Consider the following 21,183-nt stretch of genomic DNA (forward strand, 5'->3'; position numbering starts at 1 on the left):
CCCAGTGGTTGTTACTTTAAAGGCAATGTGTCATCAAAAATTGACCTATTGTTAAAAATCAGTTTTTGTGCATTTATTTATTTTTTAAAAACATTTTTTAAAATTGTTAAAGTGTGTATTCTGAATATTAATTATTAATGTTAGGCTTGACTATCAATAGCAAATATCCAGCTAACACCTCACTCTTTGATGTTTTCTGGTTCCTTTGCTATATAATATACAGTGGGTTTGGAAAGTATTCAGACCCCTTTAAGGTCTTCACTCTTTGTTTCATTGCAGCCATTTAGTAAATTAAAAAAAGTTCATTTTTTTCTCATTAATGTGCTCTCTGCATCCCATCTTGACTGAAAAAAAATGTAGAAATTTTTCCAAATTTATTAAAAAAGAAAAACTGAAATATCACATGGTCATAAGTATTCAGATTCTTTGCTCAGTATTGAGTAGGAGCACCCTTTTGCACAGCCATGAGTCTTCTTGGGAATGATGCAGTTTTTCACGCCTGGATTTGGTGATCCTCTGCAATTCTTCTTCGCAGATCTTCTCCAGTTCCATCAGGTTGGATGGTGAACGTTGGTGGACAGCCATTTTCAGGTCTCTCCAGAGATGCCTAATTGGGGGTAGGTCAGAGCTCTGGCTGGGCCAGTCAAGAATGGTCACAGAGTTGTTCTGAAGCCATTCCTTTGTTATTTTAGCAGTGTGCTTAGGGTCATTGTCTTGTTGGAAGGTGAACCGTCGGCCAAGTCTGAGGTCCAGGGCACGCTGGAAGATGTTTTCATCAAGTATATCCCTGTACTTGGCCGCATTCATGTTTCCTTCATTTGCAACCAATCTTCCTGTCCCTGCAGCTGAAAAACACCCCACAACATGATGCTGCCACCACATTGTTTCACTGTTGGGATTGTATTGGGCAGGTGATGAGCAGTGCCTGGTTTTCTCCACACATACCACTATGAATTATCCCCAAAAAAGTTCTATCTTCGTCTCATCAGACCAGAGAATCTAATTTCTCATAGTCTGGGAGTCCTTCATGTGTTTTTAGCAAACTCTATGTGGGTTTTCATATGTCTTGCACTGAGGAGAGGCTTCGGTCGGGCCATTCTGCCATAAAGGAACAACTGGTGGAGGGCTGCACTGATAGTTAACTTTGTGGAACTTTCTCCCTACTGCATATGTGCAGATCAGCCACAGTGATCTTGGGGGTCTTCTTTACCTCCTTCACCATGGCTCTACTCGCATGAGTTTGGCTGGACGGCCAGGTCTAGGAAGACTTCTGGTGGTCCCAAACTTCTTCCATTTAAGGATTGTGGAGGCCACTGTGCTCTTAGGAACCTTGAGTACTGCAGAAATTCTTTTGTAACCTTGGCCAGATCTGTGCCTTGCCACAATTCTGTCTCTGAGTTCCTTGGCCAGTTCCTTTGACCTCATGATTCTCATTTGGTCTGACATGCACTGTGAGCTTTGAGGTCTTATATAGACAGGTGTGTGCCTTTACAAATCAAGTCCTATCAGTTTAATTAAACACAGCTGGATTCCAATGTAGGAGTAGAACCATCTCAAGGAGGATCACAAGGAAATGAACAGCATGTGACTTAAATATGAGTGTCTGAGCAAAGGGTCTGAATACTTATGACCATGTGATGTTTCAGTTTTTTTAATACATTTGCAAAAATGTCTACATTTCTGGCTTTTTTTCAGTCAAGATGGGATGCAGAGTGTACATTAATGAGAAAACAATGGACTTTTTTGAATTTACCAAATGGCTGCAATGAAACAAAGAGTGAAAAATTTAAAGGGGTCTGAAAACTTTCCGTACCCACTGTGTATCATTCTAAACACATACAATATTTTATCAAGGTTCATTTAAAAAAAAATGTTATCTATATAAAAAAAATTACAAATCTTAAAATTCTCCCACTGCCCACTTTGCCTAATATTAGGCTTTTTATTACGATTGGGCATGTGGCTACTAGCAGCAATACATTGACTAAGACCCTACTAAATTATATTAAAGTATTTAATGAGCATGCTCTAATCAGGGCAAAGGTCATTGTGAAGGAAGAGGAGGAGGTGAGCTGTTACTTTCCCCATTGTGAATAGTTTATTCTGTTCATCTGCTTTGTATAGAGGTGCTACCTGTCATTGTAATCTTGCCTACCAAAAAGTCTTCTGTACACACAGGAAGTTTAAAAGGGTTGTCCAGGTGTGACATGAAAGTCTGCAGTGACCAGGAGCTGGCAGTCATGTGACCACAAGTATGCAATATGAATGCTTCCAGCCACATTTCAAATAGATGTGCATGGCCTCTCTCGATAGACGTGAAGGATGCATACGTCTAGTTGGAATGTAGCCAGTCGTATGCATATCACATGACCATAACCGCGCCGTCTTACCACTGGCACTAGAGAATCCTTCCCGCTGTGAGAATTCACAAGTCTGCAACTACATAGAGCACCTGCAGGCTTTCATTCTAAACCTTAAAAGCCCCTTTAAATATGGTATTAGGCCTAGTGGCCATTGTGAAAATTGTAAGATATTTTGATATTTTTTTCTTGTTTTATAAAAAAAATAAATACAGAATTTAACATAAAAAAGGGTTTTAAACAATCTCTGGTGACATTCTCTAAGTACTTCACCTCTAGCACAGCAGGTGGATTTGTTCTTTGACCAAATTAATATAGGATTAGTAATATATTTTCTGATGGAAACCCACAGTGAAAGCCGTTTGTAGGACATTACATGCCTGGGTTCTAATGTTCATGTGATCAGGTGGCTCTCCCAATGTCTGGCATGCACCAGGTGCTACTCTACTCTGTCCTGCTAGCAATATCTTTTACTGGTGGTTAAGGCACAAGTCGTATGAAACAGAAAACAAAACAGGTTGGCAGGCGGGAGAGGAGTGCCAGACATTGGGAAACTCTCCTAGCTCCTGTCAACCTAGTCTTTTTTCATACAGGCAACGTACTGACCACCAACAACTCTGTCCCAGTGGGAGCGAGCAGGGAGCACCAGGCATGAGTCAGTCTTTGGGGGACACAATGGACCCCAGGTAGGTAACCCATTGTCAAGTCATGGTTTGTAAAACTGTAACCCTGTGCAGAATTGTGCCTAACATGACATGATCCTGGTATACTGACATATTTACTCAGTTTGTTTTAGTGAAGTGACACTGATTAGAGTCTTGAAACCTTTAATGGGATGACCACCATGTATTATTTTCTAATGTCTGATCAATGTATAAATCCTGAGTTCTAATTATACCTAGGATGTCAAACTAGTGGAATTAGCTGTGAAAATGTATGTGCATTCACCATCGGACATATCGCAAGACTCCAAATTGCCCCTGGGTGACAGCCCTAATGTGCGTTTCATGGGATACAACATTAGCTGTCCCCGGCTTTCCAGAAACAAATGACCTAACAAAAAGTAACTGAGCAGAATAGTTTTAAAATCTGGAGCGAGACAACAATGTGCAAGGATCTATGACTGATGGGGATATTTTTAGATTTTAGGAGAAGTGCTATTTTATTCTTAGTGAGTGACTCGTTACTTGTAGAGAGCACATACTGTTTTCGCAACCACCATGGCCTTGTAGATGACATGACCATTTTGTAGTAGGTAATGCAGAGTTTATGTAAAGGTTGTCTTTTGTATTCTTGAGTTTCGGGTGAATAGGAACTAATAGGCAAAGATGTGCTTAAGGAGTCAAGCATTTTGCTTGGTCGTAGACGACCTTGCCTGCTTCCTACTTGTAAAAAAAAGAATGAGCTATTTTCTAGCCTGTCAGGTAGCAAGTAAAACAATAATTTTAACAAACTGCTGCAATTTACAGTTGACGACATAACGCCATCAATTTCCCTGTCACTGCATAATGGAAGTAATTTTAACAATGTGCCTGTGTGGCAGCGCGTTCAAAAGACGTAATTTTAGTGACTTTAGATATCATCTGAAAATAAAATGAATTTAGAATTTAAAAGGGTTTAAAAACCCACAGGATTCTTCAAGCTTCTGGGTAATACATTTACACTATGCATCCAATGAAGTGCTAATGCTTACGTTAGGCTGCCATTTTGGAATTCTGTTAGGACTTAAGTGCCGATTCCGATAACATTCTGCAGGTGATGCAAGGGAAGATGGTAAATTATTCTCCATTCATATGTAGAAGAAAAAAATAACATAATAAACATGCTGCAATTTTTAAAATTTACAGCATCTTTAGTCTTTGAGCAAATGCTACGAGAAGCCACAGAGTAGCACTCTTGGATATAAAGCCATGAGCAGCATATTAATATTGGGCTTTGTATATTCAAGCATTGACAATATTTTCTGAGAAGCCCGATAAGAGGATATTATTCTGCTGCGCTGTTAAATCCAGTGATGAATCAATTGGGCATCGTAATCATCTGATTGTTGGATAGCACCACATTTGTATCACTGAAGATAAAAGAGTAGGCAATATTTTGATCTGAAAAGGTACTTTTCAGTCTCTGGTGACACTATTAGGTCTATGTTGCACTGCCTGGTCTTAAATATATTTCTCAGTTTTAAATGTAATATGAAACAAAACAGAATCAAAGCAACAGAGGAGATTAATGCCTTCACCCCCAAGCCTCTTTTCATCTTCCTGACCAGGCCAATTTTTTCAATTCTGACCGCTATCACTTTATGAGTTCATAGCTCTGGAACGCTTCAACGGATCCCCCTGATTCTGAGAGTGTTTTCTTGTGACATTTTGTACATCATAATAGTGGTAAAATTTGTTTGATACAGCTTGTGTGTATTTGTAAAAATATTGGAAATTTGGTGAAAATTTTGCAATTTTCAAACTTTTCATTTGTATGCCCCTAAACTAGAGAGTTATGTTACACAAAATAGTTAATAAATAACATTTCCCACATGTCTATTTTACATCAGCACAATTTTAAAAACTTTTTTTTATTAGGAAATTCTAAGGGTTAGAAGATGACCAGTGATTTCTCATTTTTACAATAAAATTTGCAAAAGCATTTTTTTAGGGACCGCATCACATTTGAAGTGACTTTGAGGGGCCTATGTGAGCGAAAATACCAAAAATTTACACCATTCTAAAAACTGCACCACCCAAGGTGCTCAAAACTACATTCAATAAGTTTATTAACCCTTCAGGTGCTTCACAGGAATTAATGGAATGTGGAAGGAAAAAAATTAAAAAGAAGCAATATTTTTATTTTCACAAGTATAACAGGAGAAAATGGATCACACAATGTTGTGCAATTTCTCCTGAGTATGCCAATAGCTTATATATGGGGGAAAGCTACTGTTTGGGCCCACGGCAGGGCTCAGAAGAGAAGGAGCATCATTTGACATTTTGAATGCAAAATTTGCTGGAATCTTTAGCGGACGCTATGTAGCCTTTGCAGAATCCATGATATGCCAAAAGAGTGAACCCCCCCAACAAGTGACCCCAGTTTGGAAATTAGATCACTCAAGGAACTTAGCTAGATGTGTGTTGTGCTTCAAACACTTTTATAACGTTGAGCTGTGAAAATAAAACAAAAAAAATCAAATTTTTCCAACAAAAACATACTTTTAGCCCCAATTTTTTTTTATTTCCACAAGAGTAACAGGAGAAAATGTACCATACAATTTGCTGTGCAATTCCTCCTGAGTATGCCGATACCCAATATGTGGAGGAAAACTACTGTTTGTGTGCACAACAGGGCTCAGAAAGGATGGAGTGACATTTTGCAACTCAGATTTTGATGCAATGTTCTGTGAGTATCATGTCATGTTAGGAGAGCCCCTGATGTGCCTAAACAGTGGAAAAACCCATTTTGGAAACTTGACCCCTCAAGGAATTTATCTAGATGTGTGGTGAGCACCATGAACTCACAGGTGCTTCACAGAAATTTTATAACGTTAATCTGTAAAAATAAAAATATATATCTTTTTTGCCACAAAAATATTGTTTTAGCCACAAATATTTTCATTTTCACAAAGATAGCAGGAGAAAATGGACCCAAAAATTTGTTGTGCAATTACTCCTGAGTAGAGTTGAGCGATACCGTCCGATACTTCAAAGTATCGGATCGGAATGGATCGGCCGATCTTTAAAAAAAGTATCGGTATCGCCGATTCCGATACCGGAAGTCCCATTCAAGTCTATGGGACTTCCGGTATCGGAATAAGAAAAACCCTGTTTTTGCCTTGTACAGCCTCTCTGGGGTCTGTACGGGCCTTTCGGGGGGCTGTGCCGGCCTGCCAGGGGGTCTGTGCAGGCTCCAGTGGTCTGTGCCGGCCTGCCGGGGGGCTGTGCCGGCCTGCTGGTGGTCTGTGCAGGCTCCGGTGGGCTGTGCCAGCCTGCCGGGGGGCTGTGCCGGCCTGCCGGGGGGCTGTGCAGGCTCCGGGGGGCTGTGCCGGCCTGCCGGGGGGCTGTGCCGGCCTGCCGGTGGTCTGTGCAGGCTCCGGGGGGCTGTGCCGGCCTGCCGGGGGGCTGTGCCGGCCTGCCGGTGGTCTGTGCAGGCTTCGGGGGTCTGTGCAGGCATCGTCCGATGGGACTACAAGTCCCATCGGGCGATGCCTGCTACCATGACAGTGATTGACACATTAGCCAATGATGGGACAGTAGTTGTCCCATCATCCGGCTAATGTGTTGAATGTAAAAAAAAAAAAAAAATTACATGCTACATACATGCTACATACATACAACATGCATACTACATACATGCTACATTCATACTACATACTACATACATGCTACATTCATACTACATAAATACTACATGCAACATACATACTACATATATACTACATACATACTACATATATACTACATGCATGCTACATACATACTGCATGCTACATACATACTACATGCTACATACATACTACATATATACTACATACATACTACATGCATGCTACATACATACTACATGCATGCTACATGCATGCTACATGCTACATACATACTACATATATACTACATGCATGCTACATACATACTACATACATACTACATGCATGCTACATACATACTACATGCTACATACATACCACATACATACTACATATATACTACATGCATGCTACATACATACTGCATGCTACATGCATGCTACATACATACTACATACATAATACATGCTACATACATACCACATATATACTACATACATACAATACATTCATACAATACATACATAGACATACAGTACATATAACATAGAGTAACATACTTACCAATACTTGTCACATTGTTCCCCGAAGCCATTGTCTTTTCCGGAATAAATATTAACATAACAAACCACAAAAATACTCACCCACGATCCGAAGCAGTCCACGAGTGTGTCCCACGACGATCTTGGGTAGAGAACTGCAGCATCAGCTGATGCTGCCGTTCTCTACGGGCTGCAGGAATCCAATGACGGAAGGTAGGTATCCTTCCGCACTGTATTCCTCCGCCACTTAAAAAAAAAAAAAGTCCCTAGTCTCACTTTATGCCATTGCTGTGTGGGAATTTCCAGATTTATATAGGGTTTTTATATTTGGCAGCTGTCACATACTAAAAGATGCTTTTATTGCAAAAACAAAATGTTTTTGAATCACTATATTTGGGGACGACATCCAGGTTCATCTCCATGCTGCAGAAGCAATCTGCCTGGGAAAAATGATAGTCCCTTAGTGGGACAAAGTGAAAAAGTTAGAAAAAAATAAAACAAAAATTTTAAATAATTGTAAAAATATTTTTTTAAAAGATCAAAAATAATGGAAAAAATATAAGCAATAAAAGTACACATATTTGGTATCGCCGCGTCCGCAACGACCCAAGCTATAAAATTGTCCCACTAGTTAACCCCTTTAGTAAACACCATAAAAAATAAATAAAAACAAGGCAAAAACAATGCCGAACAAAAAGTAGAATAAAATGCGATCAAAAAGACGGATATAAATAAACATGGTACTGTTGAAAACGTTATCTTGTCCCGCAAAAAATAAGCTGCCATACAGCTCCATCAGCGGAAAAATAAAAAATTTGTAGCTCTCAGAATAAAGTGATGGAAAAATAATTATTTTTTCTGTACAATAGTTTTTATTGTATAAAAGCACCAAAGCATAAAAATATAACCCGAAGAATATACTGACCCGAAGAATAAAAATGCCTTACCAATTTAACCACACATGGAACAGCATAACCCTTCCCCCCCAAAGAAAAAATAAAAATTCCTGAATTGCTGGTTTTTCTTCATTCTGCCTCTCAAAAATCAGAATAGAAAGTGATGAAAAATTGTCATGTGCCTGAAAATGGTACCAATAAAAACATCAATTTGTCCCGCAAAAAACAGACCTCACATGACTCTGTGGACCAAAATATGGAAAAATTATAGCTCTCACAATGTGGTGATGCAAAAACTATTTTTTGCAATAAAAAGCCTCTTTTAGTGTGTGACAGCTGCCAAACATAAAAGTCCGATATAAATCTGGTATCACTGTAATTGCACCGACCCGAAGAATAGTCGCCTAATCACTTATATCGCACGAGGAACAGCATAAAAAATAAAACAAAATATTCACATACTATTGATTTTTTCATTCTGCTTCCCAAAGGTAGCAGTAAGGCTCGGTGCACAATTATTCTGCTCTCTGCATTGAGCTCTTACACCAGGGTTTCCGTGTAAATCTCTGAAATATGTGATTCATACAGAACCTCTGGAGGAAGATTCCCTATAATGAGTCAGATGTAGGCACTGTGACGTTGTCTGACCTGTGATATGGCAGTGTCCATTTTTATGATTGCATAAAATTGCCATTTGCCACAGTTCTGTGCACTTCTAAAACAGAAGGCCAGATGGAGTCCAGAGTAACTCTGTTGCCTCATTATAGTGAATGGCTCCCTCAGGGCTTTCATCTGAATCACGTCACTCAGGGATTTAGATGGAAACCTCAAAATAAGTGGTCAGCGTGGAGTGCCGGATAAATGTGATCCGAAACATTATGTAAAGTGTTTCCAATAAAATCTTCAACTCAATCCACACAAAAAAGCAAGCCCTGACTCAGGTCCATCATCTGTTAATGCAAATATAGGGGGCCTCCATGTTACTGGTAATGTAAGGGGTGAAGAGGAAGAAGAGTCAAAAAGGGGTTACCTTTCCTGCTTTGCATCCGGGAACCACCTAGCCAGACAGCAGGATTACCGGGGGAAGACATTCGGGCCCTGACCGACTGGACCATGTGACTGTGGGGGGGCTGTGACAAGGGAAAGGGGGTGCTGGACAGAGAGCATGCTAGGCACAGAGCAGAACACGCCAGAGACAGGGGAGAGCATGCCAGAGAGCAGGCTGCAGCACCGTTCTCCCAGAGAGGGAGAACCCCGGGTCAAGAGAGTGAGTCTGAAGGACGAGGTGTTGAGAACGCCGCATGTGAGTGCGTGGACCCAGTAGCCTCTGTGACTAGAGGAGACTTCTGCCCTGACAGTGCAGAGACAGTGACATGAGAGCTCAGTCCTGGGGACCACAGTGACAAGCCGGGGCCCCTAAGTGTGGTAAAGAGACTTCCCAGTGTGCGCAGCATCGTTCCTGCGGAGAGACAGACGGTGTATCTTACAGAGACTCAGAACAGGGGAGACTCAGGTTCGCAGCATCTCCCTGGTCTTTGCTTTAACCCCTGAGGTTCCAGCTTCATCGAGAGGAGAGACTACAGAGACTGCAAGCACCGCTGTTGTCGGTGCCAAAGTGGGAGAAAGAGACCCTTCAATCAAGCTTTCCCCGGACTGATAAGTTATAAGAATCCCAGAATAACCGTTTCAATGCTGCATAACTGTTTAATAGCTTTCTTTAGTCTAGTTTGCTGTTTTACTGTTAACTCTGACACATTTAACCCCCACTGATTCTCCCTGCATGGAGAGTAAAGTCCCTGTAAATAAACATAAACCTTTAACTCTTGGTCTGTCTTGGATCCTTGACGACATCCTCAGTACCTGCAGTTTATTACAGAAGAACAAAGGTTCTGGAAAAGCAAAATGGCTCCTGTTATGATTGGGTCACCGAGGAGGAAAGCAAGACCAAGCTAAGCCACAGAAAACCAGAAAGGTTGGTAACTAAGCAGATTGCAGACCCCTGATCCTATCCACACAACTAGCATTAGCTGTGGAGCGTACCTACGATGATTCTAGATGCCTCGACACAGCCGGAGAACTAAATAAGCCTAAAGCAAGAAAGGGGAAATCTAAACTGCCCCAGAGCAGACCAAAAAGGAATAGATAGCCCCCAAACATATATTGTCGGTGAGACAAGATAAAAACACAAACACAGGTAGGAAAATAGGCTGAACAAACGATAGGGCCCAATCTAACTAGACAGGACAGGGAAGGAAAGACACTGTCTGCAATCACGCAAAAAAACCTGCAAAAAATGCCCAACACGTCTGATAGAAAAAACAGTGAAGTCACTAGATTTCACCCACTATATCAGCACTCTGGTATATTCTGAAAACAGAGCAAAGAGAGGCCAGTCTAATAAGGGACAAAAACAAACTGGCACAAACAGTAACATAAGGATGGAAATTCAGCACAGCCCCAGCAGGGGCTGGCTGACCACACAAAACTGAAATAGACAAAACCAAATCAAATGTGAACAATAGCAAAAGAACACTTAGCTTGAGCATGCAGGGACTGAGCTGGAAACTAAGACCTCAGGAGGGAGGAAAAAATCACCAGCAGGGATAGAAGGAGTCGGCTGTCTTAAATCCAATCAGAAACTCCAGATGTCCAATCGTCCTCCTCATTATCAGGTGGCAGACCTCTGTTAATTAGATCAGCTCCATTACCTCCTGTAACCACCAGAGGGAGTCCGGAAATAGAACTCGCGACCCCTCTGTCAATATAACCAGCTCCACTACCTTCACTAGTAACCAGAGGTAGGCCAGAAAGTGAATTCACAACAGGCTCCTCACCTGCCAAAATAAATTCTCAGAGCCCAAATCCAAATGCTCCCCTCCCTTTTGAGCCTCACAGTGTACCTAAACCATATATTGTCTCCACATTTGGCATTTCTGAAGCGATAAGAGCCTGCCTAGCTTACGTGTGCATGTCTCCAGAACCACGGGTTGGGCATAACCTACTGGTGACTGCAATGTACTGGTCAATACAGCATACTGGTCACTACAGGGGCAGGTTGAAATTTTCAATTGGTAACATTCATTGCTGCTTGTTTCTGGAAAATACCCATGGAGTCAAAATCGTCACTACACCTGTGTTTAAATTCGTCAAGAGGTATAGTTTTTCTGCTCTTCTAGCAATTAGGGGCTCTGTATATGGAGTCTGCAAACTGTTATAGGAAAATCTGCGCTCCAGGAGGCAAATAGCACTCCATTCCTCCCGAGTCTCTCTGTACGGCTAAGTAGTACTGTACAACGACATATGGGGTATTGCCATGTTCAGTAGAAATTTGTGGCACAAATTTTGGTGCCATTTTTACCCACTTCTTGTGTGAAAATGTAAAATCTGGGGCTAACACAAAATTCTGGTGGTAAAAATGTTGTTATTTTGTCTTCACTGCCCAATGGTATAAAATTTTGTGATACACCCATCGTGTCAATATGATCACTGCACGCCTAGATGAATTCTTTCAGAGGTGTATTTTGTAAAATGGGGTCACTTATGGGGGGTTCTGCTGTTCTGGCACCTCATGTGCTCTCCCAGTGGGTCATGGCACCTGTAAACCATAACAGTAAAATCAGGCGCTCCTTGCCTTCTGAGCTTTGAACTGTGCCTGAAAAATATTTCCCGATTACATGCAGGGTACTGGCGCACTCAGGAAAAAATGGACCTCAGTTTGTTGTAAAAATTAGCCCTTAGAAGAATTAAAAACTTGGGGCTAAAACAAAATTTTAGTGGTAAAAATGTAATTTATTCCTCTTGCTCAGTGGTATCAAATGCACATGTGGTGTCAATATGATCACTGCACCCCTAGACGAATTCATTGGGGAGTGTAGTTTGTAAAATGAGTTCACATATAGGTGGTTTCTGTTGTTCTCGTATCTAAGGTGCTCTGCCAATGTGACAAGGCACCCGCAAACCACTCGAGCAAAATCTGAACTCCAATATGGCGCATTTTCCCTTCTGAGATTTACACTGTGCCTCAAAAGTAAGTAATTTCACAACAAATTGTATGGTGCAATTTCTCTTGTTACCCTTAAGAAACTGCAATATTTTGTGCCAAAAACATATTTGTGAGGAAAATTTGAGGCACATCAGAGGCTCTCCTAACGCGACCTGGCATCCATCTATTGTTCCAGCAAATTTTGCATTCAAAAAGTCAAATGGCGTTCCTTCCCTTCTGAGCTCTGCCTCTGTGGTTTTCTCCCTTATACGGAGTATCAGCGAACTCAGGAGAAATTGCACAAAAAATTGTATGGTACAATTTCTCCTGTTACCCTTATGAAAATGCAATATTTTGTGATAAAAAGCATATTTGTGAGGAAAATTTGATTTTTTTTTTTAGTTTTATGGCTCAACTTTATAAACTTCTGTGAAGCACCTGAGAGTTCAATGTGCTCACCACACATCTAGATCAGTTCCCTGAGGGGTCTAGTTTCCAAAATGGTGTCTCTTGTGGAGGATTTTCAATGTTTAGGCACATCAGAGGCTCTCTAAATGCGACATGGCGTCCGCCAATTGTTCCAGCAAATTTTGCATTCAAAAAGTCAAATGGCGCTCCTTCCCTTCCAAGCTCTGCCGTGCCCCCAAACAGTGGTTTTCTCTCTCATATGGGTTATCAGTAGTGTTGAGCATTCCGATACCGCAAGTATCGGGTATCGGCCGATACTTGCTGTATCGGAATTCCGATACCGACTTCCGATATTTTTTCAATATCGGAATTCGGCATCGGAATCGGAAGTTCAGTTGATTGACGGCCTGACGTCATCATGATGCGCGGTGTGTGCGCATCATGATGCGCCGTCATTTCGGGCCTTCCGGGGGTCTCTGCCGGCCTGCCGGGGGGCTGTGCCGGCCTGCCGGGGGGCTGTGTGGACTGCCCGGGGTCTGTACCGGCCTGCCGGGGGGCTGTGCCGGCCTGCTGGTGGTCTGTGCACCCTGTGGGGGTCTGTACCGGCCTGCCGGGGGGCTGTGCCGGCCTGCCGGGGGGCTGTGCTGATGTCCGGGGGTCTGTGCAAGCATCGTCCGATGGGACTACAAGTCCCATCGGGCGATGCCTGCTACCATGACAGTGATTGACACATTAGCCAATGATGGGACAGTAGTAGTCCCATCATCCGGCTAATGTGTTAAATGTTAAAAAAAAAAAAAAAAAAATACTACATACATACTACATGCATGCTACATACATACTACATGCTACATACATACTACATATATACTACATACATACTACATACATGCTACATACATACTACATACATGCTACATACATACTACATGCATGCTACATACATACTACATGCTACATACATACTACATGCATGCTACATACATACTACATATATACTACATACATACTACATACATGCTACATATATACTACATACATACTACATACATGCTACATACATACTGCATGCTACATACATACTACATACATACTACATACATACTACATGCATGCTACATACATACTACATATATACTACATGCATGCTACATACATACTACATGCTACATACATACTACATATATACTACATACATACTACATACATGCTACATACATACTGCATGCTACATACATACTACATACATACTACATACATACTACATGCATGCTACATACATACTACATGCATGCTACATACATACTACATGCATGCTACATGCATGCTACATACATACTACATGCTACATACATACCACATACATACTACATACATACTACATACTACATATATACTACATGCATGCTACATACATACTACATGCTACATACATACCACATACATACTACATACATACTACATGCTACATACATACTACATATATACTACATGCATGCTACATACATACTACATGCTACATACATACCACATACATACTACATACATACTACATACATACTACATGCTACATACATACTACATATATACTACATGCATGCTACATACATACTACATGCTACATACATACCACATACATACTACATACATGCTACATATATACTACATGCATGCTACATACATACTACATATATACTACATGCATGCTACATACATACTACATGCTACATGCATGCTACATACATACTACATACATACTACATGCTACATACATACCACATATATACTACATACATACAATACATTCATACAATACATACATAGACATACAGTACATATAACATAGAGTAACATACTTACCAATACTTGTCACATTGTTCCCCGAAGCCATTGTCTTTTCCGGAATAAATATTAACATAACAAACCACAAAAATACTCACCCACGATCCGAAGCAGTCCACGAGTGTGTCCCACGACGATCTTGGGTAGAGAACTGCAGCATCAGCTGATGCTGCCGTTCTCTACGGGCTGCAGGAATCCAATGACGGAAGGTAGGTATCCTTCCGCACTGTATTCCTCCGCCACTTAAAAAAAAAAAAAGTCCCTAGTCTCACTTTATGCCATTGCTGTGTGGGAATTTCCAGATTTATATAGGGTTTTTATATTTGGCAGCTGTCACATACTAAAAGATGCTTTTATTGCAAAAACAAAATGTTTTTGAATCACTATATTTGGGGACGACATCCAGGTTCATCTCCATGCTGCAGCCCGTAGAGAACGGCAGTAACTTACCAAGTATTGGTAAGTATGTTACTCTATGTTATATGTACTGTATGTCTATGTATGTATTGTATGAATGTATTGTATGTATGTAGTATATATGTGGTATGTATGTAGCATGTAGTATGTATGTAGTATGTATGTAGCATGCATGTAGCATGCAGTATGTATGTAGCATGCATGTAGTATATATGTAGTATGTATGTGGTATGTATGTAGCATGTAGTATGTATGTAGCATGCATGTAGTATGTATGTAGCATGCATGTAGTATATATGTAGTATGTATGTAGCATGTAGTATGTAGCATGCATGTAGTATATATGTAGTATGTATGTAGCATGTAGTATGTATGTAGCATGCATGTAGTATATATGTAGTATGTATGTAGCATGTAGTATGTATGTAGCATGCATGTAGTATGTATGTAGCATGCATGTAGTATGTATATGGTATGTATGTAGCATGTAGTATGTATGTAGCATGCATGTAGTATATATGTGTTATGTATGTGGTATGTATGTAGCATGCATGTAGCATGCATGTAGTATGTATGTAGTATGTATGTAGTATATATGTAGTATGTATGTAGCATGTAGTATGTATGTAGTATGTATGTAGCATGCATGTAGTATATATGTGTTATGTATGTAGCATGTAGCATGCATGTAGCATGCATGTAGTATGTATGTAGTATATATGTGGTATGTATGTAGCATGCATGTAGTATGTATGTAGCATGTATGTAGTATGTATGTAGCATGTATGTAGTATGTATGTAGTATATATGTAGTATGTATGTAGCATGTAGTATGTATGTAGCATGCATGTAGTATGTATGTAGTATTTTTTTTTTTTTTTTAACATTTAACACATTAGCCGGATGATGGGACTACTACTGTCCCATCATTGGCTAATGTGTCAATCACTGTCATGGTAGCAGGCATCGCCCGATGGGACTTGTAGTCCCATCGGACGATGCCTGCACAGACCCCCGGAGCCTGCACAGACCACCGGCAGGCCGGCACAGCCCCCCGGCAGGCCGGCACAGCCCCCCGGCAGGCCGGCACAGCCCCCCGGAGCCTGCACAGCCCCCCGGCAGGCCGGCACAGCCCCCCGGCAGGCCGGCACAGCCCCCCGGAGCCTGCACAGACCACCGGCAGGCCGGCACAGACCACCGGAGCCTGCACAGACCCCCTGGCAGGCCGGCACAGCCCCCCGAAAGGCCCGTACAGACCCCAGAGAGGCTGTACAAGGGCAGGAAAGGGTTTTTCTTATTCCGATACCGGAAGTCCCATAGACTTGAATGGGACTTCCGGTATCGGAATCGGCGATACCGATACTTTTTTTAAAGATCGGCCGATACCATCCGATACGATACTTTGAAGTATCGGACGGTATCGCTCAACTCTAGTTATCAGTGTTCTCAGGAGAAATTACACAACAAATTGTCTGGTGCAATGTCTCTTGTTACCCTTATGAAAATGCAATATTTTGTGCTAAGAACATATTTGTGGGGAAAATTAGTTTGTTTTTTTTTACGGCTCAACGTTATAAATTTCTCTGAAGCACCTGAGGGTTCAATGTGCTTGCTACACATCTAGATCAGTTCCCTGAGGGGTCTAGCTTCCAAAATGGCGTCGCATGTGGGGATTTTCACTGTTTAGGGACATCAGAGGCTTTCCAAACGTGACATGGCGTCTGCCAATTGTTCCAGCAAGTTTTGCATTCAAAAAGTCAATTGGCGCTCCTTCATTTCCGAGCTTTGCCGTGCGCCCAAACAGTGGTTTTCTACCTCATATGGAGTATCAACATGCTCAGGATAAATTACGCAACAAATTTTGGGGTCAATTTTTTTCCTGTTACCTTTGTCAAAATAAAAATTTTTGAATCTGAAGTAATTTTTTGGGGAAAAGCTAAATGTTCATTTTTTTCCACATTCCAAAAATTCCTGTGAAGCACCTGAAGGGTTAATAAACTTCTTGAAAGTGGTTTTAAGCACCTTGAGTGGTGAAGTTTTTAGAATGGTGTCACTACTGGGTATCTTCTATCATATAGACCTCTCAAAGTGACTTTAAAGGTGATGTGGTCCCTACAAAAATATGGTATTTTAAAAATGACAAATTGCTGGTCAACTTTTAACCCTTATAACTTCATAACAAAATAATGTTGGTTGCAAAATTGTTCTGATATAAAGTAGATATGTTGGAAATGTTATTTATTAAGTATTTTGTGTGACATATCTCTGTAATTAAAGGGCATGAAAATTCAAAGTTGGAAAATTGCAAAACTTTCAAAATTTTTGACAAATTTCCATTTTTTTCACAAAATAAATGCAAGTCATGTCAAAGAAATTTTACCACTATCATGAAGTACAATATGTCACGAAAAAACTTTCTGAAATCATACCGGGATCCATTGAAGTGTTCCAGAGTTATTACCTCATAAAAGAACAGTGGTCAGAATTGTAAAAATTGGCCTGGTCATTAACGTGCAAACCACCTGAGGGTTAAAGGGATTAACTCCTTCACAACCTTGGATACATCCATATTTTCAGGTTGGTAGGTACGCAGGAGAAATTTTTACAGAAAAACTGAGGTCTATTTTTTCCTACTAACCCTTAGAAATATTAAAAACTTGGGCTAAAACAACATTTTAGTGGTAAAATGTAATTATTCTTTCTTCTGTGGAGAGCCCAATGGTATAAATTTCTGTGAGGCACATGTGGTATCAATTTTATCACTGTAACCCTAGATGAATTAATTGGGGGGATATTTCATAAAATAAGGTCACTTTTGGGGGGGTTCTGCTTTTCTGACACCTCAGGGGCTCTGCCAATCTGGCATGACTCCATCAAACTAGTCCAGCAAAATCTGAACTCCAATATGGCGATTCTTCCCTTCTAAACTTAGTTTTTGACCACATATGAGGTATCTGTGTACTCAGGAGACATTGCACAACAAATTTGGAGGTCCATTCTCTTCTGCTATCCTTGTGAAAATGAGAAAATTTTGGACTAAAACAACATATTTGTTGGAACAATATTTTTTTATTTTCTCAGATCAATGTTGAAAAATTCTGTGAAGAACTTATGAGTTCAAGGTACTCATCACACATCTAGTTAAGTTCCTTGAGGGGTCTATATTCCAAAATCGGGTCACTTATGCTGAGTTACCACTGTTTAGGCACATCAGGGGCTCTCCAAATGTGACATGACACCCAGAGACCATTCCATCAATGTCTGCTTTCCAAAACATCACTCCTTCCTTTCTGAGCCCTGCTATACTTCCAAACAGTAGTTTTCCCCCACATATGGGTACCTGCATACTCAGGAGAAATTGAACAACAAATTTTGGGTTCAATTTTCTCCTGTTACCCTTGTGAAAAAAATAAAATTGGGGCTAAAAGAACATTTCTGTGGGAAAATTAGATTTTTTTCTATTTTCACAGCTCTATGTTATAAATTTTGGTGAAGCACCTGGAGGATCACGGTGCTCACCACACATCTAAATACATTATCTGACGGGTCTAATTTCCAAAATGGGGTCACTTGTGAGGGGTTTCCACTGTTTAGGCACATCAGGGGCTCGACATAGCTTCCGCTAATGATTCCAGCCAATTTTGCACTCCAAAAGTCAAATGGTGCTCCTTCATTTCTGAGCCCTGATGTTTGCCCAATCAGGAGTTTTGGGGTCCATTTTCTCTGGTTACCCTTATGAAAATAAAAAAAATTAGGGTCAAAAGTAAAATTTTTTAGAATGGTGTCACATTTGGATATTTTCTGTCATATAGGCCCCTCAAAGTCATGGTTTTGTAAATTTTGTTGGAAAAATGAGAACTCACTTGTTAACTTTTAACCCTTCTAACATCCTAACAAAAAAAAAGTTTAAAAAAATAATAGTTGATGTAAAGTAAACATGTGGGAAATGTTATGTATTAACTATTTTGTGTGACATAACTCTCTGTTTTAAGGACATTATTTTTTCACAAATAAAAGCAAGTCATATCGAACATTTTACCACTATCATGAAGTGCAATGATAGTGAATGAAGTTGCAAAAAAAAGTCTCATAATCAGTGGGATCCGTTGAAGCATTCCAGAGTTATTACCTCATAAAGTGGCACTAGTCAGACATGTAAAATTTAGCCTGGTCATAAAGGTGGAAACAGATTTTGGGGGTAAAGGAGTTAAAGGATTATGCCCCAAAAATCAAGTTATCCCCTATTTACTAGATAGAAGATAACTTGCTAATCACTGAAGTTCCAATTACTGTCCGTCTCTGACCCCGAGATTGAGGTTAAGGAACACCAAAGAATGAGGCTTTGCAGCCCTATCCAGAATTGAGCGGTGGTACGTATAACCTCTGTTCTATTCATAATCTATGTGACTGACAGAAATAGCTGAGCACTATACTTGGCAGTCCCATAGACAATGAATGGTGTGAAGTCACTCCATTTAGTGTGGGACTGCATAGCCCCGATCTCAGGATGGCTTGGTGTCTGACCGCTGGGACATCCAGCGATCAACAAGGATAATATGACTTCTTTGGGAGTAAAGTTTTATGGTAGGAAGTGCTAAGGATAATTTTCTATGCTTTTTAAATTCTCTGCTGCTTAGTGCTTCTTTAAGATGCACCAAGGCAGGCCTCATGCAAGTGTTGCAAAGAGTCCTACTTGCCTGCAAGTATAAAGACAGCATTAAAAAAATCTCACCCTTTTAAAGTGTTTTTCCCTCTAGAATCATAAATCCCTGCAATAAGTTCAGTTGTTTTATTAAAGACTAACCATCATTTTAAATTTTATTTCATAAATCAATAGTACCCATTAAAATAAGCAACTTGACAATATATCTTATCAGAGAAATCAGATTCTTTCCCATAAAAGATTAATCTTTCACTCTCAATTCATGGATAAAATCTATATTCAGTGAAGGAAGATGTTCACATTACTCATATATACTGTATAACAGTTGGTGCCTTTAAATGGAGCGATGAGCTGGAGGCAGAAACATTCTACTGCAAGTTCCATAGAACTTTATTAACACCAATTGTCATCTGTCTCAGTCATAGCAAAATCTGTATTCATTGAAGATAGATTTTATCTGAGATTTGAGAATTTTGAGAATGAAATATCAGTCCTGGAGAAGAAAGTAGTAGATTTATCTATTAAGATATATTACAATGTTTCTTATTTTCACTTGTACTTTTGATGTACGCAAAAAAAAATGATGGTTACTTTTTGAGTCGAGTTGTTAAAAATTCTGAATAATTGATAATTATATGTTTGATTGTCATGATTTGTAGTTTTGCCCTGTCCTGCATTTTGTATAATATGTCATTTAACTTTACCTGGTTGTATTTGCTGTAAATTAGCCATGTCTCCTGCCCCCAATACTTTGCAATGTCTTGTTATGTACCTGGACCATAATCTAATTTAGGCTTGTGTCAGCAGCTAGTGGAACTTTGGCTATTGTTTCCTAAACAGAAGATAACCTACAATACACATCCTGTAGACTCAGTGGAGCCCTTACATTTCTAGAATCTTCTGATGGACCAAACCATTGAATAGTATGTGTGACCCCTACCCCCCTTCAGATGGGCTGATCCCAGGAGCCCTGACAATACATTCTTTTTTTAAGATCAGTTGTGATTTGAGTGCGAACGTGAAGGAGTCACGAACTGAGTTGAGGCCAGCTCGTGACGTCCGTGGGATTGTGTGGAATCCTGTGGACTATTGCAAGGATTATTGTTATTGCATCTGGCACAAGGACTATCATGAGGTGCCCGGATTTGTTTCCATTGTGTCGACTTATTGTGGACTTCTCATGGACTCCAAGGACATTAAACCTAAAACTATCAAATATTTAATTATATTGTCATCAAGTAGAATATTTTTTTTATTTTTGGAGAAATCCCCATCAAAGCTCTTTATACCCAGTGATCATTGTCAGCTGCGGTAAAACCAAGGAGCCAACACTTAGCTTGAAATGTCATTAAAATGTTTCCGTTCTAGACAGTTATACTTCTATGGTGAATTGATAGATCAGTGTTGTGTTGACAGCAGCACAAAATGCTAAATGCATTGAACAGCTGACTTTATTGCCTTCCACCAAAAACCACTAGCAGCCCAGAAATGAAAGCATTTGTCACTGATAAAAGTCAAGGTAATGCTCATGTGAGAGCTTTATCCTGGGGGGTAGTGATCTTAATGTCATCACAGAATTGTGCCGCGCTCTCAGAAGTCATTTATCAGTTATGAAACATGAGGAGTCTCCGAATATCTGGTCTTTCATCTACTTGTTCTAAGAAATGGAAGCCATGTCTACAAAACTCCTATCACGACAATAGATGATCTGCATAGTGTTCTTCTCTGTCCAATGGAAGAAAATATTCAGAAATGTCCGCACATTCTACACATCTGTCA

The 21,183-nt window shown here is 40.2% G+C and overlaps 1 protein-coding gene across 2 annotated transcripts in view; it reads left to right on the forward strand.

The window, feature by feature from the left end:
* RIMS4 (regulating synaptic membrane exocytosis 4) overlaps positions 1-21,183 on the forward strand; it is a 308,912-nt gene that overhangs the window by 192,912 nt on the left and 94,817 nt on the right. Inside the window, exon 3 of one of the 2 annotated variants that reach the window (XM_073572396.1) lies at positions 2,954-3,046. The exons of the other annotated variant lie outside the window; for it this stretch is intronic. Within the exon in view, the coding sequence (XP_073428497.1) occupies positions 2,954-3,046 (93 nt within the window). The remainder of the gene's footprint in view (positions 1-2,953; positions 3,047-21,183) is intronic. 2 annotated transcript variants of the gene reach the window in all.

Source organism: Dendrobates tinctorius, unplaced genomic scaffold (assembly GCF_039654945.1).
Source record: "Dendrobates tinctorius isolate UK_male_01 unplaced genomic scaffold, ASM3965494v1 ptg000032l, whole genome shotgun sequence".
In the NCBI taxonomy this organism is placed as follows: domain Eukaryota; kingdom Metazoa; phylum Chordata; class Amphibia; order Anura; family Dendrobatidae; genus Dendrobates; species Dendrobates tinctorius.